This window comes from Oncorhynchus kisutch, linkage group LG12 (genome assembly GCF_002021735.2).
Source record: "Oncorhynchus kisutch isolate 150728-3 linkage group LG12, Okis_V2, whole genome shotgun sequence".
Taxonomy (NCBI): domain Eukaryota; kingdom Metazoa; phylum Chordata; class Actinopteri; order Salmoniformes; family Salmonidae; genus Oncorhynchus; species Oncorhynchus kisutch.
This window is the reverse complement of record NC_034185.2, coordinates 37,544,271-37,568,261: the sequence shown is the minus strand read 5'-3', so window position 1 is coordinate 37,568,261 and position 23,991 is coordinate 37,544,271. Positions and strand designations below refer to the sequence as shown.

Genomic DNA, 23,991 nt, shown 5'->3' with positions numbered 1-23,991 from the left:
ACGGAGTTACACATGGAGTAAAAACAAACATACAGTCAATAATGCAGTATAAACAAGTCTATATACAATGTGAGCAAATGAGGTGGGAAGGGAGGTAAAGGCAAAAAGGCCATGGTGGCAAAGTAAATACAATATAGCAAGTAAAACACTGGAATGGTAGTTTTGCAATGGAAGAATGTGCAAAATAGAAATAAAAATAATGGGGTGCAAAGGAGCAAAATAAATAAATAAATTAAATTAAATACAGTTGGGAAAGAGGTAGTTGTTTGGGCGAAATTATAGGTGGGCTATGTACAGGTGCAGTAATCTGTGAGCTGCTCTGACAGTTGGTGCTTAAAGCTAGGGAGGGAGATAAGTGTTTCCAGTTTCAGAGATTTTTGTAGTTCGTTCCAGTCATTGGCAGCAGAGAACTGGAAGGAGAGGCGGCCAAAGAAAGAATTGGTTCTGGGGGTGACTAGAGAGATATACCTGCTGGAGCGTGTGCCACAGGTGGGAGATGCTATGGTGACCAGCGAGCTGAGATAAGGGGGGACTTTGCCTAGCAGGGTCTTGTAGATGACATGGAGCCAGTGGGTTTGGCGACGAGTATGAAGCGAGGGCCAGCCAACGAGAGCGTACAGGTCGCAATGGTGGGTAGTATATGGGGCTTTGGTGACAAAACGGATTGCACTGTGATAGACTGCATCCAATTTGTTGAGTAGGGTATTGGAGGCTATTTTGTAAATGACATCGCCAAAGTCGAGGATTGGTAGGATGGTCAGTTTTACAAGGGTATGTTTGGCAGCATGAGTGAAGGATGCTTTGTTGCGAAATAGGAAGCCAATTCTAGATTTAACTTTGGATTGGAGATGTTTGATATGGGTCTGGAAGGAGAGTTTACAGTCTAACCAGACACCTAAGTATTTGTAGTTGTCCACGTATTCTAAGTCACAGCCGTCCAGAGTAGTGATGTTGGACAGGCGGGTAGGTGCAGGTAGCGATCGGTTGAAGAGCATGCATTTAGTTTTACTTGTATTTAAGAGCAATTGGAGGCCACGGAAGGAGAGTTGTATGGCATTGAAGCTTGCCTGGAGGGTTGTTAACACAGTGTCCAAAGAATGTGTGTGTTGGAGTGTCAGTGTAGTATGTGTGAGTGTGTGGGTAGAGTCACTGTGGGGACAACAGTGGATGAATCCCGGAACATATCCCAGTCTGTGCTATAGCGTCCGCTTAGCGTCCGCTACATTGGACCTCTTCCGTATTAAGCTCGTCACTGGTACTTCCTGTTTGAGTTTTTGCTTGTAAGCAGGAATCAGGAGGATAAGAGTTATGGTTCGATTTGCCAAATGACATGCGGGGGAGAGCTTTCATCGCATGCGCCTCTGTGCGTGGAGTCAAGGTGATCTAGACTTGTTATCCACTCGCTCAATTGCTTTCCGACCGCTCCCTCTACACACGCGTGCTACTGAGTGCGCACACAAGCTCCTGTAAACCTGCAGAAGTACAATTCTATAAGAACACAGACACTGAGGAGATACAGAAGCTACATTCCTTGCAAAACTGATGACAGCTTTATCGCACGTTCAAAAATGGACTGGTTGATTTGGAGTAGGGAAATATGTGTTCCAACAATGAGCTGCAGTTTTGGAATAATTACATCCTGTCTATTTTCCACTTTGGCTACTTGCGAACTGCTAGTGCCATTTAGAATTGGTTAGCCTAAGGCTAGGCTATAACCCCCCCCTACACATAGACAGGTCCCATACTGAAAATATGCATAAACATTAGTTTGATAAAGACAGCAAGCATATTTTGATCAGAATCATTAAGTCTAGGCCTACTCACCAAACAGATGTCGTGGTCGTGATTCATCACCATGCAGTCTTCATTGTGTAATTTGTTAATTCCACATTGGGCTTTAAAAGCTTTTTGACGACTAGAGGATGAGGCAAACCCTCTCTACTTGTGTGTATCTAGCATCGTTCCGCTCTGTCTGTAATTAAAGCAGCATAGACTGACTGTCTGTCTGTCTTCTGAAGCCTTCTGAAGGCTTTTCGGGGAAGACATTTTTATTTATATCACATCACAGCCACTGTAGCTCATTCATCTTTTCTTCCTCAGCCAAATATTCCACCCCAGTTGTCATGCCAACAGATTAGCGTGCTCTTGCGTGGTCTCTCTGCAGCCAAGTGAGGGGGTCTGCAGCAGGAACTGAGAGAGAGAGAGAGAGAGAGAGTGTGTGTGTGTGTGTGTGTGTGCTCGTGCATGGTCTGTGCAGTCTGCATCCCGGTCTCCAGGCTCTCAAACACTCCTCAGAAACACACCCACACTCCAAAACACACGTCAAGCTCTCAGGGCTCTAACACACAGTTAGACACAAATACGCACTCTTAGACAAAAACACACTCCAACGACAACACACACAACCAAACAGAACACCACTCTAATACACAGGTCACGACACATCTGGGTCAAGATATTGCATGTCTCCACTGCATGAGTACTGGACCATAGGGATTTCCCTCTCCTTCCGAACAGAATTGTCTCTCTTTGCGTAGCCCATGAACCCTAAGCCTATCCCAAATAGACTATTCAATCCCAGGGCTAACCCAAATAGACTATTCAATCCCAGGGCTAACCCAAATAGACTATTCAATCCCAGGGCTAACCCAAATAGACTATTCAATCCCAGGGCTAACCCAAATAGACTATTCAATCCCAGGGCTAACCCAAATAGACTATTCAATCCCAGGGCTAACCCAAATAGACTATTCAATCCCAGGGCTAACCCAAATAGACTATTCAATCCCAGGGCTAACCCAAATAGACTATTCAATCCCAGGGCTAACCCAAATAGACTATTCAATCCCAGGGCTAACCCAAATAGACTATTCAATCCCAGGGCTAACCCAAATAGACTATTCAATCCCAGGGCTAACCCAAATAGACTATTCAATCCCAGGGCTAACCCAAATAAATGGACAGAGTGGGTAAGCAAAATAATAATCCCTGATACATTTCACAATATCTCACAATGTAATCTGCCAGATGTCTTAAAACTGAGCAATTCCATGTCCAGTCACAACTCTATCTCTGCTCTCTAGATGTGTAGAAGAGCATGTTCGGGAAAAACTCCCCCATCTCTCTCTCACCCTTCCTGGCTCTCCCTTCCTCTCTCCCTTGCTCCCTCCCTCCGTCTCTCTCTCACTCCCTCGCTTCACCACCAAACCCCAAATACGCAAGCAAGCAGCTTATATAACAGACTTCCAATAACAGCCTGACTCATAACTTTGTCTGTGTACTGCCATGTTGCAGAAGGCTTTCGCAGAGCTATTTTCACTGGCAGGCACACACATACACAAACACACACACACAGACAGACACACACACTCACACAGACACACGCCACATCCGCTATCATATCCCACAGAAAAGGGTCCAGAAATGGATTTCAAAGGCTCAAACACACCCCAGAGGGAGTAGCATGAAGTTGCCCCTAACCACTGTTTCAGGGTTAGGCCTTTTTTTATATATACCTCTATAAAGTAACAACTGGACATAGGGTAATCAGATCCCAGATCTGTGGTTAGGAGCGACTAATACTTGCAGCAAGGGGGCTAAAGTAGCACATAATTATCGTAATTGGCAATCAGTGGTTGGAATAGGATTGCAGCGATTTAGCTGTCTTTAGCGCATTGTCTGCAAACGCTGCTTAGGTTTAGCCAGGGCTTAGGGTTAGTCTCCTATCGCTAGTGTGTGTCACAGTTCCAAATGTTAATGGTGCTGTTGCTTTGATGTTGGAAGCAGTGCACACACCAGGGCTTTGTTATATATCGGGTTAATTCCATTCATTCAAATGTATATTTCAGTGCAAAATTGTTTGTTTTTTATGTTGTCATTTTTGGGTCTCATCTCCACGCACACCAAGCCCCTCCCCCTGCCACTTTACAACAACAAAGGTGAAAGGTCACTTCTTCCTCTCTGACAAAAAGCGGTTCCCATTTGAGGTTTGGTCCAACAGAGTCAGCCGTACGGACTCCGAAACAAATTGAGCCACTGTTTTACTGTAGTAGAGGAGAACTTAACCTCTCTGACGATATCCTTTTCATGTCCCGGACTCCCAGGATTGACACACAGCAGACCCTACTAAAACGGGAGTATCAATGAACATTTGATTTTCGAGAATGAATGCTCAGTTTCTGTCGTGCACGGCGTTGACACAGGCAAAGGAGGAAATGTGTTGCTTACCAGTATCTTTTGGCATTGCAGTACCATGTAACATACCGCTTGCCGTATTTTAGCCACAAAGTGCTATGTGCTAGCTCTCTAGTCTATGTTTTATACATGAGCGATTAACACAAATAGACACATTTCTAGAAGGAATTGGCCAAGTCATCATTCTGAGAAATGAGTGTCTTCTTATCCAGGCAGGCCACTTGGTTTCAACATCTGAAGAAAGTGGACACGCTGGCATGCTGTTCAAATAGGAGGATGGTGTGTGCATAACAGCTCGACTGTTCTAGACTGGAAATATGAAGATCAGCAGGCTACCCACTAGCATGTGGGATTGTGCTTGAGAGATTTGTTTACGAGGCTTGTGTTCATTTTCTATAATGTCTGCTACAAGAAGTTGGTCGTTATTCGTGGGTGTGCATTGTGCACGGTTATGGTTATTTGTAACAAAAAAAGGCAATTTTCATAGACATACTTGGAAGCCAGATAAGTGATTATTGCAAAAAAGCGGGTTAAACCATTTTTTAAATAAAATAATACATTAATACATTAGTGGTGAGTATGATTGTGGAAGGCTTATATTAAGCTTAGGTATAATTTTACAAGCCCTGAATTCATTAGATTATTGCTGATTATTTGAAATGTAGTGTATTGTCATTTAATTGTGCAACAAAGCTTATTTAAGGAAAATAAATAAATACATTAAGTGTATTCGGAAAAGTATTCACTTTTTCCACATTTTGTTACGTTACGTTACAGCCTTATTCCAAAAATGATTAAAAAATAATTCCTCATCAATCTACACACAATACCCCATAATGACAATGCCCTATGGGACTCCCAATCACGGCCTGTTGTGATACAGCCTGGAAACGAACCAGGGTCTGTAGAGACACCTCTAACACTGAGATGCAGTGCCTTAGACCGCTGTGCCACTCTGGAGACTAAATATAGGCCCTATATAAGGCCCCACAGTTGAAACTGCATGTCAGAGCAAAAACCAAGCCATGAGGTTGAAGGAAATGTCCGTAGAGCTTCGAGACAGAATTGTGTCGAGGCACAGATCTGGGGAAGGGTACCATAACATTTATGCAGCGTTGCATGTCCCCAAGAACACAGTGTCCTCCATCATTCTTAAATGGAAGAAGTTTGGAACCACCAAGACTCTACTTAGAGCTGGCTGCTCTGCCAAACTGAGAAATCGGGAGTGGAAGGGCCTTGGTCAGGAAGGTGACCAAGAACCCGATGGTCACTCTGACAGAGCTCCATAGTTCCTGTGTGGAGGTGGAATAACCTTCCGGAAGGACAAACATCTCTGCAGCACTCCACCAATCAGGCCTTCATGGTAGAGTGGCCAGACGGAAGCCACTCCTCAGTAAAAGGCAGCCCGCTTGGAGTTTGCCAAATGGCACCTAAAGGACTCTCAGACCATGAGAAAAAGAAACAAGATTCTCTGGTCTGATGAAACCAAGATTGAACTCTTTGGCCTAAATGCCCAGCGCCACATCTGGAGGAAACCTGGCACCATCCCTACGGTGAAGCATGGGGGTGGCAGCATCATGCTGTGGGGATGTTTTTCAGCGGCAGGGACTGGGAGACTAGTCAGGATGGAGGGAAAGATGAACGGAAACAAGGTTCAGAGAGATCCTTGATGAAAACCTGCTCCAGAGCACTCATACTGGGGTGAAGGTTCACCTTCTAACAGGACAATGACCTTAAGAACACAGCCAAGACAACACAGGTGTGGCTTCGGGACAAGTCTCTGAATGTCTTTGAGTGGCCCGGACTTGAAAATACCTGTGCAGCGATGCTCCCCATCCAACCTGACATAGCTTGAAAGGATCTGCAGAGAAGAATGGGAGAAACTCCCCAAATACAGGTGTGCCAAGCTTGTAGCGTCATACCCAAGAAGACTGGAGGCTGTAATCACTGCCAGAGGTGCTTTAACAAAGTACTGAGTACTTATGTAAATGTGATTTTACATTTTTAATACATATGCAAACATTTCTAAAAAACTGTTTTTTGCTTTGTCATTGTGGGGTGTTGTGTGAAGATTGTTGAAGAAAAAAACAATTTAATAGGTTTTAGAATACGGCTGTAAAGTAACGAAATGTGGAAAAAGTCAAGTGGTCTGAATACTTTCTGAATGCACTGTATATTGTAACTCGCCCATACATTTGTAGGCCATATTGCCCAGCCCTATCACACACACACACGCATACACACACAAACGTGTTTGTTTTACTGTCTTTGTGGGGACCAATCATTTACCCCTAACCCTAATTCTAACCCTAATTGTAACCCTAACCCTAAACCTAACCTCTAAGCCTAAAATAACCCTTTTCCTTGTGTCCCCACTTGTCTGAATGTTCCTCATTCTACTATCCTTGTGAGGTTAGTAAACACACACACACACCGCTCTGTTTCATTTTGCAGTTCCTTGGCTCATTTTTGTAACTTCACTTCTCCAACATGAATCCTTGTTTTGTTTAAAAGAACTAGAAAAACTATTTGTGCTCAACAGTATTTGTCCTGCCAGCCAGCTCGCTGGTTAGTTGGCTGTTGTCATCTGCAGCTGGCTCTGCAACACAAAGACTGAATTTGTCTACTGCTCTCCTCTGCTTTCATCACTAAAGAGTTACTTGTGGGACCTTGCTGGACCTCAAAGTCCTCATAACAAAGATCGTAGTGGCACTTGAACTGTGTTACGGTGCAAGAGTGCCAAAAATCTACATAGGTTTAATCTCCCCCCCATGATAATGGCTGGAAAGGAGCGAATGGAATGGCTTCAAACAAAATGTTGACCATGTGTTTGATGTATTTGATACAATTCCACTAGTTCTGCTCCAGCCATTACCACGAGCCTGTCCTCCCCAATAAAGGTGCCACCAACCTCCTGTGCTCTCTGTCTGTCTCTCCCGTGTCTCTGTGTCAGGGTTATGCGCAGTACATAGGTTAATGCTTAGTAGTAGACCTTGAGTGCATTACTAGGGGGAGGAAGGGAGATATCAAGGTCTTCTTGAACAGAGCAATACTCAGTCATGAGGCATCAAAGCCAAAGGAATTGAATAATATATAGAAATGCTATAAGTGTGGAAACGTACCAATAAACAATTGGTCAACAACTAATTCAATCCATTTTAGACAACTTCCTGTAACAAACGTTCCACTGTAACAGTGAAGGTGTAAACTTGTCAGTAAAAAATCTAAACAGTATATTTGACCTCTCAGCTTCCCTATCAAATCTAAAAATTTCAAACAGAAAATTAACAACAATGACAAATGGTTTAATGAAGAATGCAAAAACCTAAGAAAGAAATTGAGAAACCTGTCCAACCAAAGACATAGAGACCCAGATAATCTGAGTCTACGCCTTCACTATGGTGAATCACTAAAACAATACAGAAATACACTACGGAAAAAGAAGGAACAGCATGTCAGAAATCAGCTCAATGTAATTGAAGAATCCATAGACTTTAACCACTTCTGGGAAAATTGGAAAACACTAAACAACACAGAGATGGGTGGCTAGTGATACATGTATTACATAAGGATTTCCTTACGCCATCATTCCTGTATCACCGCCTGGTACGGCAACTGCTCCACCCACAACCGTAAGGCTCTCCAGAGGGTAGTGAGGTCTGCACAACGCATCACCGGGGGCAAACTACCTGTCCTCCAGGACACCTACACCACCCGATGTCACAGGAAGGCCATAAAGATCATCAAGGACAACAACCACCCGAGCCACTGCCTGTTCACCCATTCACCATCCAGAAGGCGAGGTCAGTACAGATGCATCAAAGCAGGGACCGAGAGACTGAAAAACAGCTTCTATCTCAAGGCCATCAGACTGTTAAACAGCCACCACTAACATTGAGTGGCTGCTGCCAACATACTGACTCAACTCCAGTCACTTTAATAATGGAAAGATTGATGTAAAAATGTATCACTGGCTGCTTTTATATGTTTACATACCCTACATTACTCATCTCATATGTATATACTGTACTCAATACCATCTACTGCATCTTGTCTATGCAGTTATGTACCATCCCTCATTCCTATATTTTTATGTACATATTCTTCATCCCTGTACACTTATATGTATAAGGTAGTTGTTGTGAAATTGTCAGGTTAGATTACTCGTTGGTTATTACTGCAATGTGGGAACTAGAAGCACAAGCATTTTGCTACACTCGCATTAGCATCTGCTAACCATGTGTATGTGACAAATAACATTTGATTGTTTTTTGATTTGCAGTTATCTATCCAAAATGGAGATGTATGGGTCAACCACTTCTTCAATCTTTTTGGTCCTGTAACAAAGAACAAACAGCAAAAACATATACATTATCAAATACAAATCTTAGAATCAAATATTAAAGACCAGAACCCACTGGATTCTCCAATTACATTGAATGAACTACTGGACAAAATACAAACCCTTCAACCCAAAAAGGCCTGTGGTGATGATGGTATCCTCAATGAACTTATAAAATATACAGACAACAAATTCCAATTGACTATACTTAAACTCTTTAACATCATCCTTAGCTCTGGAATCTTTCCCAATATTTGGAACCAAGGACTGATCACCCAATCCACAAAAGTGGAGACAAATTTGACCCCAATAACTACCATGGGATATGCGTCAACAGCAACCTTGGGAAAATCCTCTGCATTATCATTAAGAGCGGACTCATACATTTCCCCAGTGAAAACAATGTACTGAGCAAATGTCAAATTGGCATTTTACCAAATTACTGTGCGACAGACCACGTATTCACCCTGCACACCCTATTTGACAAACAAACAAACCAAAAACAAAGGCAGTCTTCTCATGCTTTGTTGATAAAAAAAAAAAAAACTTTGACTCAATTTGGCATGAAGGTCTGCTATACAAATTGATGGAAAGTGGTGTTGGGGGAAAAACATACAACATTATAATATCAATGTACACAAACAACAAGTGTGCGGTTAAAATTGGCAAAAAACACACACAGTTCTTTCCACAGTGCCGTGGAGTGAGACAGGGATGCAGCTTAAACCCCACTCTCTTCAACGTATATATCAACGAATTGGCGAGGGCACTAAAACAGTCCACAGCACCCAGCCTCACCATACTAGAATCTGAAGAGAGAATCTGAAGTCAAATTTCTACTGTTTGCTGAAGATCTGGTGCTTCTGTCACCAACGAAAGAGGGCCTACAGCAGCACATAGATCTTCTGCACATATTCAGCCAGACCTGGGCCCTGACAGTAAATCTCAGTAAGACAAAAACAATGGTGTTCCAACAAAGGTCCAGTCGTCAGGACCACAAATACAAATTCCATCTCGACACCGTTGCCCTAGAGCACACAAAGAACTACACATACCTCAACCTAAACATCAGCGCCACAGGTAACTTCAACAAAGCTGTGAACGATTTGAGAGACAAGGTAAGAAGGGCCTTCTATGCCATCAAAAGGAACATAAAATTCGACATACCAATTAGGATCTGGCTAAAAATACTTGAATCAGTTATAGAACCAATTGCCCTTTATGGTTGTTAGGTCTGGGGTCCACTTACCAACCAAGAATTCACAAAATGGGACAAACACCAAATTGAGACTCTGAATGCAGAATTCTGCGAAAACATCCTCAGTGTACAACGTAAAACACCAAATAATGCATGCAGAGCAGAATTAGGCCGATACCCGCTAATTATCAAAATCCAGAAAAGAGCCATTAAATTCTACAACCACCTAAAAGGAAGCGATTCCCAAACCTTCCATAACAAAGCCACCACCTACATAGAGATGAACCTCGAGATGAGTCCCCTAAGCAAGCTGGTCATGTTTACAAAGACAAACAGATCCCACAGAGCCCCAGGTCAACAACACAGTTAGATCGAACCAAATCATGAGAAAACTTAAGGATAATTACTTGACACATTGGAAAGAATTAACAAAAACACAGAGCAAATTAGAATGCTTTTTGGCCCTAAACAGAGAGTACACAGTGGTAGAATATCTGACCACTGTGACTGGCCCAAACTTAAGGAAAGCTTTGACTATGTACAGACTCAGTGAGCATAGCCTTGCTATTGAGAAATGCCGCCGAAGTCAGACCTGGCTCTCAAGAGAAGACAGGCTATGTGCACACTGCTCATAAAATGAGGTGGAAACTGAGCTGCACTTCCTGATCTCCTGCCAAATGTATGACCATATTAGAGACACAGATTTCCCCCAGATTGCACAGAATTCGAAAAACAAATCCAATTTTGATTAACTTCCATATCTACTGGGTGAAATACCACAGTGTGCCATCACTGCAGCAAGATTTGTCACCTGTTGCCACACTTTTATTTACGATCTATTTCACTTGCTTTGACAACGTAAACATATGTTTCCCATGCCAATAAAGCCCTTTGAATTGAATTGAAAAAAATTGAGAGGGAGAGAGAGAGCGAGGAAGTGGGACAGAGAGAGAGCGTTTCAGCTCAACCACTCCACTCTAATAGCCTTTTACAGAATGGAGAGAGTTAAGTTGTCAAGTAGGGCCATTTTAACCAGACAGAGTGCCACTGATAGTATAAGGATCCAGTCACTACAGCAACACTATAGTCTGGGGAAAAATTACTGACTTGCTAGAGTTTTTGAGAGTGACTGTGTGGCTAAAGTTCATTATCGGGATTTGTGCATTAAACGTGACCATTGTTATCATCATAAATGTGAGTGCTGAGACTGAAGCTCCCCTTGACGTGTGTGTGTGTGTGTGTGTGTGTGTGTGTGTGTGTGTGTGTGTGTGTGTGTGTGTGTGTGTGTGTGTGTGTGTGTGTGTGTGTGTGTGCGTGCGTGCGTGCGTGCGTGCGTGCGTGCGTGCGCGTGTGCGTGCGTGTGCGACTGTGTGCTTTGAACACTCACGTAGCGTGTCTACTCACGCTGACAGAGACTTGTTTTGCGGCTCACCTTTGATCAGGGGGCTGATGATAACGGAGTACATTTAGCTCAGGGTACCGGTGGTTCTGTGTCGGAAACAGAGTGGGGAACAGACGCTGTGAAGCTGGTGATTATAGTGATGAGAAAACGCCATGACTCTCGCCTTCAAGCTCGCTGTAAACAGAGAGATGCAGCTCCCTTCTCCCTCTATCCCTCTTTTTCTGTCCTGCTCTCATCTCTCATTCGGCTATAAACAAAGATATACGCATCGCAATCTCTCTCTCTCTTTCTCTCCCTCTCTCTGTCTATCCCTCCATATCTCATTCAGCAGGCTGTAAAACCCGAGAGAAAAGAAAGGCTTCCTGAACCTTCTACCACAGAGAGCCATGACTGTGTAGAGATGAATGGCCAGTCTGCAGTATACAGTGTGACACAGCATGGCCATTCAGTCCAGACTACAGTGTGAACAGTATTGCCAGTGTGATCATTATCCAGGGAAAGGTCAGGCAGGGTGCACCAGATCCCAATCGGTCACCACGTTAAAACACTCACTAATGAACCACAGGGAGAGGGGGGGGGGGGGAACAGGGACACAAACACGGAGGACGGAGAAAGAAATAGAGGTAGGGGGGTTTAGGGGAGGAGAGAGAGATGTTCAGTATAGGCTGGTGTGAGCTATTAACCATTAACCTTTCAGTGACCTGAGTCCCTGAGGAGAATTAATGTCATGGTGTGTGTGCATATGGGGTTTCAGGTGTGTGTGTGTGTGTGTGTGTGTGTGTGTGTCAACACAAACACTCCCCTCAGGTATAGCTCCAAATCACATTTTATTTGACACATGCTTCATAAACAGCAGGTGTAAACTAACAGTGAATGCTTTACAAGGCCCTTTCCAACAATGCAGAGAGAAAGAAAATAGAGAAATAATAGAAAGCATCACATAATAATGAGTAACGATAACTTGGCAATATTCACAGGGTACCAGCACCAAGTCGATGTGCAGGAGTACGAGGTAATTGACATAATTGCACATACAGTGCCTTGCGAAAGTATTCGGCCCCCTTGAACTTTGCGACCTTTTGCCACATTTCAGGCTTCAAACATAAAGATAGAAAACGGTATATTTTTGTGAAGAATCAACAACAAGTGGGACACAATCATGAAGTGGAACGACATTTATTAGATATTTCAAACTTTTTTAACAAATCAAAAACTGAAAAATTGGGCGTGCAAAATTATTCAGCCCCCTTAAGTTAATACTTTGTAGCGCCACCTTTTGCTGCGATTACAGCTGTAAGTCGCTTGGGGTATGTCTCTATCAGTTTTGCACATTGAGAGACTGAAATTTTTTCCCATTCCTCCTTGCAAAACAGCTCGAGCTCAGTGAGGTTGGATGGAGAGCATTTGTGAACAGCAGTTTTCAGTTCTTTCCACAGATTCTCGATTGGATTCAGGTCTGGACTTTGACTTGGCCATTCTAACACCTGGATATGTTTATTTTTGACAATACCATTGTAGATTTTGCTTTATGTTTTGGATCATTGTCTTGTTGGAAGACAAATCTCCGTCCCAGTCTCAGGTCTTTTGCAGACTCTATCAGGTTTTCTTCCAGAATGGTCCTGTATTTGGCTCCATCCATCTTCCCATCAATTTTAACCATCTTCCCTGTCCCTGCTGAAGAAAAGCAGGCCCAAACCATGATGCTGCCACCACCATGTTTGACAGTGGGGATTGTGTGTTCAGGGTGATGAGCTGTGTTGCTTTTACGCCAAACATAACGTTTTGCATTGTTGCCAAAAAGTTCCATTTTGGTTTCATCTGACCAGAGCACCTTCTTCCACATGTTTGGTGTGTCTCCCAGGTGGCTTGTGGCAAACTTTAAACAACACTTTTTATGGATATCTTTAAGAAATGGCTTTCTTCTTGCCACTCTTCCATAAAGGCCAGATATGTGCAATATACGACTGATTGTTGTCCTATGGACAGAGTCTCCCACCTCAGCTGTAGATCTCTGCAGTTCATCCAGAGTGATCATGGGCCTCTTGGCTGCATCTCTGATCAGTCTTCTCCTTGTATGAGCTGAAAGTTTAGAGGGACGGCCAGGTCTTGGTAGATTTGCAGTGGTCTGATACTCCTTCCATTTCAATATTATCGCTTGCACAGTGCTCCTTGGGATGTTTAAAGCTTGGGAAATCTTTTTGTATCCAAATCCGGCTTTAAACTTCTTCACAACAGTATCTCGGACCTGCCTGGTGTGTTCCTTGTTCTTCATGATGCTCTCTGCGCTTTTAATGGACCTCTGAGACTATCACAGTGCAGGTGCATTTATACGGAGACTTGATTACACACAGGTGGATTGTATTTATCATCATTAGTCATTTAGGTCAACATTGGATCATTCAGAGATCCTCACTGAACTTCTGGAGAGAGTTTGCTGCACTGAAAGTAAAGGGGCTGAATAATTTTGCACGCCCAATTTTTCAGTTTTTGATTTGTTAAAAAAGTTTGAAATGTCCAATAAATGTCGTTCCACTTCATGATTGTGTCCCACTTGTTGTTGATTCTTCACAAAAAAATACAGTTTTATATCTTTATGTTTGAAGCCTGAAATGTGGCAAAAGGTCGCAAAGTTCAAGGGGGCCGAATACTTTCGCAAGGCACTGTATAACTGGGATTTTTTATTTAACTAGAAAAGTCAGATAAGAACAAATTCTTATTTTCAATGACAGCCTAGGAACAGTGGGTTAACTGCCTGTTCAGGGGCAGAACAACAGATTTGTACCTTGTCAGCTCAGGGATTTGAACTTGCAACCTTTCGGTTACTAGTCCAAAGCTCTAACCACTAGGCTACCCAAGTGGTTAGGGACTAGTTAACAGGATAGATATTAAATAGTAGCAGCAGTGTATGTGATGAGTCAAAATAGTTAGTGCATACAGAAAAATGGGACTTTTGCACATTTGTCAATGGTTGTGACTTATGGCGTGCAGGGAAAATGCAGTATGTGTGCCTCTGAATAGATATCATCTCTTTCTCTCTCTCTCTCTCTCTCTCTCTCTCTCTCTCTCTCTCTCTCTCCCATTGAGTCTCATTTATTCATGCCAGTGGGGGGAGGCGCCATTTTCCGTCCGACTGCCAAGAACTCCTTAAAAATTCAAAAATGAACTCAGCCGCCTAGTTATAAAAAAGAAATGAAAACAGCTCACTACTTTGCTGCTACACTGGCTGATTTAAAGCCTGTTAAGATGGGAAGCGCTTGTGTATGGCGTCACTCCCACCACCCTACTGCAGTGTGTAGCGTCAACGCTCCCCCTAAGATGTGTGGTTAATTATAACCAAGGCTTTCTCACTTAAAAATCAACAGTGTTTTCAAGATATGGTGTTCTTATTTTTTTTACTTAACTAGGCAAGTCAGTTAAGAACAAATTCTTATTTTCAATGACAGCCTAGGAACAGTGGGTTAACTGCCTGTTCAGGGGTAGAACAACAGATTTGTACCTTGTCAGCTCGTGGGTTTGAACTTGCAACCTTCTGGTTACTAGTCCAACACTCTAACCACTAGGCTATCCTGCCACCCCTGCTGTGTGTTTCTGAGCAGCATCTACTTTGCTATCACTAGACCTCAAATCACTAGCCGCAAAGGGTTGTTGATTGATCAACAAATGACGTTGATTGGCCAAAGAGTTCACTCACCTGGTGTTCCAGGTTTAAATCAGTCCATGACCAGGTGGTGAGAACCAGAAGTGTTTTGGTCCTCCAGGACAGTAATTGAATAGCCCTGACTATAGGCCTGCTCTATTCCCATCCACTATCCTGGCTGGAGTTAGTGAACTGGACTATTGGGATGAGCTTGAGAGACAGGAAGGCCCTGTCTGCTTGTTTATCCATTACGGCAGTAGACACACTCACTCTCTCTCTCTCTCTCTCTCTCTCTCTCTAGCTCTCTCTCTCTCTCTCTCTACCTCTCTCTCTCTACCTCTCTCTCACTTTCTCCACTCACCTAGTATGTCTCTCTCTTAGGATCTCAACCCCCACCATTCTCCTCCTATCCTACCTCTCTCTCTCTCTACTCTGACGCAGCTCTTTCTGACTGCCCCAGGGGCAGTTCCACTAATTTTAGCCTGGCACTGAAGCAGAGGCACAGATGGGTCTCTCTCTTGTTATTCTCATTTGTATGCCAAAATTCTCCCTCTTCCCCCCTTCCTCCTCCCCCCTTTTCCCCTTCCTCTCCTAGTCCCCTTCCCTTTCCCTCTTGTTCCCTCTGTCTCTCCTTGTATCCATCCTCATTCCATCCTTTTCTCATCTCACATCCTTCCCTACTTTTTTCTGTCTCTCCTCTCCTTCCCTCCTTTCCTAGATTTCCCCTCTCCTTTCCTCCTTTCCTTTCCCTACCTCCTCCTATCCTCTGTCTCTCCTCTTCGTCTCTCCTTTGCTTTCATCTTCTTTCCATCCCTCCCTTGCCTTTTGTGTGACATCTCACATCTCTGTGCTTGTGACTTAAGAAAAGAACGATGAGAGTGTTCTCCTTTGTTGACACTTACTGGCTACAATAGTCAAGGCTGGAGTGAATTGAGCTGTGTGTGTGTGTGTGTGTGTGTGTGTGTGTGTGTGTGTGTGTGTGTGTGTGTGTGTGTGTGTGTGTGTGTGTGTGTGTGTGTGTGTGTGTGTGCGTGTGTGCCAGCACAACACGGTGAAGGTCAGTGGAGAGAGAGAGCCTCAGTGGGCTGTGATAAATGCAGTAAGATGGGGGAGTAGGCAGGCCCAACGCTGGCGGCACAAACACACACAAACAAACACACACACATATTTATAACAGTAGCAGCAGACTCTGGTCTAGCTGTGTACATGTATAGATGTCTCATTAGGTTTGGATGGAGGGCTTTTCAATCAATCACATGACCTGCAGCTGGATTGGCCTGCAGTGCACTGCTCAATGTGTTCTTTGTCATAAGCAACGTAAACCAAACAAAATGGTGTTTTTATTTATTGGTTCCTTGAGTGATTGATGACTGATACTGTCTTAAAGATGCACTGCACTGTGCTCATTCGTTGATAAAATTATAATGAATTGGTTGATTGATTGTCTCAAGGTTGACTGCTGAGTATCTGCCATGCTGAGCCTCTGTGGTGGTGAATGGTGGTGGTGTATGATGGTGGTGCATGATGGTGAGGTATGATGGTGGTGTATGATGGTGGTGTATGATGGTGGTGTATGATGGTGGTGTATGATGGTGAGGTATGATGGTGGTGTATGATGGTGAGGTATGATGGTGGTGTATGATGGTGGTGTATGAGGGTGAGGTATGATGGTGATGTATGATGGTGAGGTATGATGGTGGTGCTTGATTGTGGTGTATGATGGTGAGGTATGATGGTGGTGTATGATGGTGGTGTATGATGGTGAGGTATGATGGTGAGGTATGATGGTGGTGTATGATGGTGGTGTATGATGGTGGTGTATGATGGTGGTGTATGATGGTGAGGTATGATGGTGGTGCATGATGGTGGTGCATGATGGTGGTGTATGATGGTGAGGTATGATGGTGGTGCATGGTGGTGTATGATGGTGGTGTATGATGGTGAGGTATGATGGTGGTGTATGATGGTGGTGTATGATGGTGAGGTATGATGGTGAGGTATGATGGTGGTGTATGATGGTGGTGTATGATGGTGAGGTATGATGGTGGTGTATGATGGTGGTGTATGATGGTGAGGTATGATGGTGGTGTATGATGGTTCAAATTGATCAATTGATTGATTGATAAAGAAATTGACTTATTGTTTCTCTCTTCCCCCTCAGTGAGCAGAGTATCTGCCAGGCACGCGCCTCTGTCATGGTCTATGATGACGGCAGTAAGAAGTGGGTTCCCATCAAGCCAGGTCAGCAGGGCTTCAGCCGCATCAACATCTACCACAACACTGCCAACAACACCTTCCGTGTGGTGGGAGTAAAGTTACAGGACCAGCAGGTAGAGGTACACACACACACGCACTCACAAACACACACACACACTCACAAGCTCACACACACACACACACACACACATTGATCTAAAATGGCCTTGAAGGTAACCATGAACTCTCTCCTCCTTTCCACCTCTCTACCTTTCCACCTCTCCTCCTCTCCTCCTCTCCACCTCTCCTCCTCTCCACCTCTCCACCTCTCTACCTTTCCAACTCTCCACCTCTCCTCCTCTCCACCTCTCCACCTCTCCTCCTCTCTACCTCTCCAACTCTCTACCTTTCCAACTCTCCACCTCTCCTCCTCTCCACCTCTCCACCTCTCTACCTCTCCTCCTCTCTACCTCTCCACCTCTCTACCTCTCCTCCTCTCCACCTCTCCTTCTTTCCACCTCTCCTCCTTTCCACCTCTCCTCCTCTCCACCTCTCCTCCTTTCCACCTCTCCTCCTCTCCACCTATCCTCCTCTCCATCTCTCCTCCTCTCCACCTCTCCACCTTTCCACCTCTCCTTCTCTCTACCTCACGATCTCTCCACCTCTCCATCTCTCCATCTCACCCCTCTCCATCTCTCCACCTCTCCATCTCACCACCTCTCCATCTCTCCATCTCACCACCTCTCCATCTCTCCATCTCACCACCTCTCCATCTCTCCATCTCACCACCTCTCCATCTCTCTACCTCTCTATATCTCCATCTCACCACCTCTCCATCTCTCCACCTCTCCATCTATCCACCTCTCCATCTCTCCATCTCACCACCTCTCCATCTCACCACCTCTCCATCTCTCCATCTCACCACCTCTCCATCTCTCCACCTATCCACCTCTCCATCTCTCCATCTCACCACCTCTCCATCTCACCACCTCTCCATCTCTCCATCTCACCACCTCTCCATCTATCCACCTCTCTATCTCTCCATCTCACCACCTCTCCATCTCTCCACCTCTCCATCTATCCATCTCACCACCTCTCCATCTCACCACCTCTCCATCTCACCACCTCTCCATCTCTCCATCTCACCACCTCTCCATCTCTCCACCTCTCCATCTATCCATCTCTCCATCTCACCACCTCTCCATCTCTCCATCTCACCACTTCTCCATCTCTCCATCTCACCACCTCTCCATCTCTCCACCTCTCCATCTATCCATCTCTCCATCTCACCACCTCTCCATCTCTCCATCTCACCACCTCTCCATCTCTCCACCTCTCCACCTCTCCATCTATCCACCTCTCCATCTCTCCATCTCACCATCTCTCCACCTCTCCATCTATCCACCTCTCCATCTCTCCATCTCACCACCTCTCCATCTCTCCATCTCACCACCTCTCCATCTCTCCACCTCTCCATCTATCCACCTCTCCATCTCTCCATCTCACCACCTCTCCATCTCACCACCTCTCCATCTCTCCATCTCACCACCTCTCCATCTCTCCACCTCTCCATCTATCCACCTCACCACCTCTCCATCTCTCCACCTTTCCATCTATCCACCTCTCCATCTCTCCATCTCACCACCTCTCCATCTCTCCACCTCTCCATCTCTCCACCTCTCCATCTATCCATCTCACCACCTCTCCATCTCACCACCTCTCCATCTCTCCATCTCACCACCTCTCCATCTCTCCACCTCTCCATCTATCCATCTCTCCATCTCACCACCTCTCCATCTCACCACCTCTCCATCTCTCCATCTCACCACCTCTCCATCTCTCCATCTCACCACCTCTCCATCTCTCCACCTCTCTATCTATCCATCTCTCCATCTCACCACCTCTCCATCTCTCCACCTCTCCACCTCTCCATCTATCCACCTCTCCATCTCTCCATCTCACCATCTCTCCACCTCTCCATCTATCCACCTCTCCATCTCTCCATCTCACCACCTCTCCATCTCACCACCTCTCCATCTCTCCACCTCTCCATCTCACCACCTCTCCATCTCATCACCTCTCCATCTATCCACCTCTCCATCTCTCCATCTCACCACCTCTCCATCTCACCACCTCTCCATCTCTCCATCTCACCACCTCTCCACCTCTCCATCTCACCACCTCTCCATCTCACCACCTCTCCATCTCTCTCTCTCCTTCTCTCCATCTCACCACCTCTCCATCTCTCTACCTCTCCATCTCTCCATCTCACCACCTCTCCATCTCACCACCTCTCCATCTCTCCACCTCTCCATCTCTCCACCTCATCTCCATCTCTCCATCTCACCACCTCTCCATCTCTCCACCTCTCCATCTCTCCACCTCTCCATCTCTCCATCTCTCCATCTCACCACCTCTCCATCTCTCCATCTCACCACCTCTCCATCTCTCCACCTCTCCATCTCTCCATCTCTCCATCTCACCACCTCTCCATCTCTCCACCGCTCCATCTCTCCACCTCTCCATCTCACCACCTCTCCATCTCTCCATCTCACCACCTCTCCATCTCTCCATCTCACCATCTCTCCACCTCTCCATCTATCCACCTCTCCATCTCTCCATCTCACCACCTCTCCATCTCTCCATCTCACCACCTCTCCATCTCACCACCTCTCCATCTCTCCACCTCTCCATCTATCCACCTCTCCATCTCTCCATCTCACCACCTCTCCATCTCACCATCTCTCCATCTCACCACCTCACCATCTCACCACCTCTCCATCTCTCTATCTCTCCTTCTCTCCATCTCACCACCTCTCCATCTCTCTACCTCTCCATCTCTCCATCTCACCACCTCTCCATCTCACCACCTCTCCATCTCTCCACCTCTCCATCTCTCCACCTCCTCCATCTCTCCACCTCTCCATCTCTCCATCTTACCACCTCTCCATCTCTCCATCTCACCACCTATCCATCTCTCCACCTCTCCATCTCTCCACCTCTCCATCTCACCACCTCTCCATCTCTCCATCTCTCCATCTCACCACCTCTCCATCTATACACCTCTCCATCTATCCATCTCACCACCTCTCCATCTCACCACCTCTCTACCTCTCCATCTCTCTACCTCTCCATCTCTCCATCTCACCACCTCTCCATGTCACAACCTCTCCATCTCTCCCTCTCCATCTCACCACCTCTCCACCTCTCCATCTCTCTACCTCTCCATCTCTCTACCTCTCCATCTCTCCTCTCCAGGTGGTAATCAACTACTCCATAGTGAAGGGTCTGAAGTATAACCAGGCCACGCCCACCTTCCACCAGTGGCGTGATGCCCGTCAGGTCTACGGACTCAACTTCGCCAGCAAGGAGGAAGCTACCACCTTCTCCAATGCCATGCTGTTTGCTCTCAATGTCCTCAGCACTCAGGACGGAGGTGAGAGAGAGAGTGTGTAAGGGAGATGGGGTGTGTGTGTGTGTGTCCTGGGGTGTGTTCGGGTGTGTGTGCGTGTAAGGGAGATGGTGTGTGTGTGTGTGCTTGCGTCTACTATTATTAACTTGCAGTTTGGCTGATCAGATGTGTTCTGTTTTTAAACTGTAACGTGCTAACGAGATAAAGCCTATGGAGTTTGACACTGACAGATGGACCAGTGTATCTAAGTTCACCAGAGACCAGATTAACAATACTAATGAAGCAGTTTGGCTCACAGACACACAGACACACACCCGAACACGCACACACACCCGCACGCACGCATGCACACACATACACACATACACACACACACAGACATGCACGCACTCAGGATGCACACAGACACACACAAACATGCACACACACACACATCGACATGCAAACACACACACACACATCCGAACACGCACACACACCCGCACAAACGCATGCACGCACGCATGCACACACATACACACACACACAGACATGCACACACTCAGGATGCACACAGACACACACAAACATGCACACACACACACATCAACATGCAAACACACACACACACACCACACCACACACATAGACACACACACACAGGTTCAAAACATATGGGTCTCATAATACATGACAGTCGGTCAGGCAGGCTCTTTGTGTGCTTGGCTGTGTGTGTGTGTGTGTGTGTGTAGCCACTGTGAGTCAAGCCCAGTGTGTGTCTGTGAGGCTCAGGGTGTTAATAGGTCCAGTGTTGCCCACTGAGTGACAGTGGGCAACAACAGGCAGATTGGGGGGGGGGGGGGGGCGTGAATAGACAACATGAATTGGGAAAGCCCTACAGATGTAGATCTTAATTTGATCACTCTGTTGTTGCTGAGAATTTTCCTGCACGGCATTGTATTCAAGATTTTAAAAAGGCTTCTAAAGTTTGTAATTACCACTTTAAAGTGTCAGGTTTGATTTGCCCTAATGAAAAATGTATCAACCCCTACAAAAAAGTTCCATTAATTATAATCCACATAATAATTCACATGTCCTCTTGCTGCAGGATTATTTTCCTGCCGTAGCAAACTGGCTCAAATTATGATTCTACATCTGTACCCTTTTTACTGTAAATCTCATTAATTATGGCAAGAGGGGAAAGGGAGCCTGTCATGCAAGGTGAGGTCAATTCCATTCCAATTCAGTCAATCTGAGGTATGAACGGGTGGCACTTACTTTCAATGACCCAATTTTCCGATTGGAATTTCAATCCACTTCGACTGAATGGACTGATTCGAAAATGGACTTAACTCTAAAATGATGAAGGGGCTGAGAGGCAGAAAAAGGTTCTAGACAGGTTAGTTTTTCTAATGCAGTTTGAATAATGCAGGTGAGTCAGAGTGCTGGGGCTGCCTGTCTGTCAGTCCATATTTACTGTCCTGTCATTCTGTTAGAGGTCCTCCACAAAACCAACCTCATAGTTCTTTCCAGGGGCACAACTTTCATTTTCACATTCTGAAATAGCATTCCCCCCCCCTAAGTTGTATCTTTGGAATGTGATACAAAATGAGGAAGCAGTGTGCTTTAAGACCATGTGGACGCCTCTGAGCGGTCGGGTAGGCTGTTTGGAGTGTTTATCCGAGAAAATATTAGTTGCACCCCAGGTTCTCTCTATGGTCACCCCACAGCAAGGTCACTCAGTTCACTCTCTCTATGGCCTTTTACGGGAATTAGCTTTGCATTTCTTGCGCTCCACAACTTCACACGTGGACGTTGAAACCATGGCATAGAGCCAAATGAGCACATACATTGCAAGACAATAGACGGAGCCATTGACAGTGCAAAGGCGTCAAGAGGCAATGTGCAACTGGAACCCAGTACAGGATATATAAATGACAACACAGCCAATCTAACTCATTTTATATCTACATGCTTTGCTCCTGTTGTAATGTATCAAGAGGCGTCAGGCTAAGATTATCACCTCACACTGGACCCCAAAACTCACCCCGGTGGTGACAGAGTTAATTCGCTTTAAAGATGATGACATTAATTACCCCTTTGGACTCAGATTAACCCATTTACGCACACACCCTCATAAACACACACACATTCAGTGTACTGTACACATTAACAAACAAACACACACACACACACTGCGGGCACTGTCATACACACTGCAGTGTCATAATCTCCTGGGACAGAGAGAGGGGGAGAGAGCGATAGAGAGAGAATGGCGGAGAGAGGGGGAGAGAGAGCGATAGAGAGAGGGAGAGAGAGAGAGAATGATAGAGGGGGAGAGAGTGATAGAGAGAGAGAGAGAGAGAATGACAGAGAGAGTGATAGAGAGAGAATGATAGAGGGGGAGAGAGAGTGAGAATGACGGAGAGAGAGAAAGAGAGTGAGAGAGAGAGATTGAGAGACAGCTATACAGAGAGAGTGATAGAGAGATAATGACAGACAGAGGGGGAGAGAGAGCAATAGAGAGAGAATGATAGAAGGGGAGAGAGAGAGCAATAGAGAGAGAGAGACAGATAGCAAGAGAGAGAGAGATGGAGATGGAAAGACACAGCTATACATAGAGAGTGAGAGAGGGAGATGGAGATGGAGACACAGCTATACATAGAGAGTGTGAGAGAGAGAGAGAGAGAGAGAGAGAGATGGAGATGGAGATGGAGAGACACAGCTATACATAGAGAGTGTGAGAGAGAGAGAGAGATGGAGATGGAGACACAGCTATACATAGAGAGTGAGAGAGAGAGAGAGAGAGAGATGGAGATGGAGAGACACAGCTATACATAGAGAGTGTGAGAGAGAGAGAGATGGAGATGGAGACACAGCTATACATAGAGAGTGAGAGAGAGAGAGAGAGAGAGAGAGAGAGATGGAGATGGAGAGACACAGCTATACATAGAGAGTGAGAGAGGGAGATGGAGATGGAGACACAGCTATACATAGAGAGGTGTGTGTGAGAGAGAGAGAGAGAGAGGGAGATGGAGAGACACAGCTATACATAGAGAGTGTGATAGAGAGAGATAGAGAGAGAGAGAGCGATGGAGAATGGGAGAGACAGCTATAACATAGACGTGAGAGAGAGAGAGGAGAGAGAGAGAGAGAGAGGAAAGAGAGAGAGATGGTAGTATGTGATAGACAAACAGCTATACATAGATGAGTGATGAAGAGGGAGATGGATGATGGAGACCACAGCTATACATAGAAGAGTGTGAAGCAGAGATGGAGAGATAGAGAGAGAGGAGAAGATGGAGATGGAGAGACCCAGCTATTGACATAAGAGAGTGTGAGAGAGAGAGAGATGGAGGATGGGAGACCAACAGTATACCATCGAGGAGATGAGAGATGAGAGGAAGAGAGAGATGGAGATTGGAGACACAGCTATACATAGAGAGTGTAGAGATGAGAGGAGAGAGAGAGAGAGAGAGAGTATGGGAGGATGGAGGACACAGCTATAACAGAGAGAGTGTGATGAGGAGAAGAGAGAGAGAGAGGAGAGAAGAGAGAGATGAAGAAAGCTGCGATGGAGAGTTGGAGAGACACAGCTATACAATAGAGAGTGTGAGCGAGAGAGAGAGAG

The 23,991-nt window shown here is 45.4% G+C and overlaps 1 protein-coding gene across 8 annotated transcripts in view; it reads left to right on the top strand.

Moving 5' to 3' along the window:
* The window catches only part of LOC109900966 (ena/VASP-like protein), a 68,639-nt gene that overhangs the window by 27,823 nt on the left and 16,825 nt on the right, over window positions 1-23,991 (top strand). For 4 of the 8 annotated variants that reach the window (XM_031837493.1, XM_031837492.1, XM_031837487.1 and 1 more), the window contains exons 2-3: window positions 16,935-17,103; window positions 20,228-20,405. In XM_031837493.1, the coding sequence (XP_031693353.1) occupies window positions 16,935-17,103; window positions 20,228-20,405 (347 nt within the window). Of the gene's footprint in view, window positions 1-16,934; window positions 17,110-20,227; window positions 20,406-23,991 lie in introns of all 8 variants that reach the window. The other 4 variants (XM_031837489.1, XM_031837490.1, XM_031837486.1 and 1 more) reach the window with 1 other exon arrangement.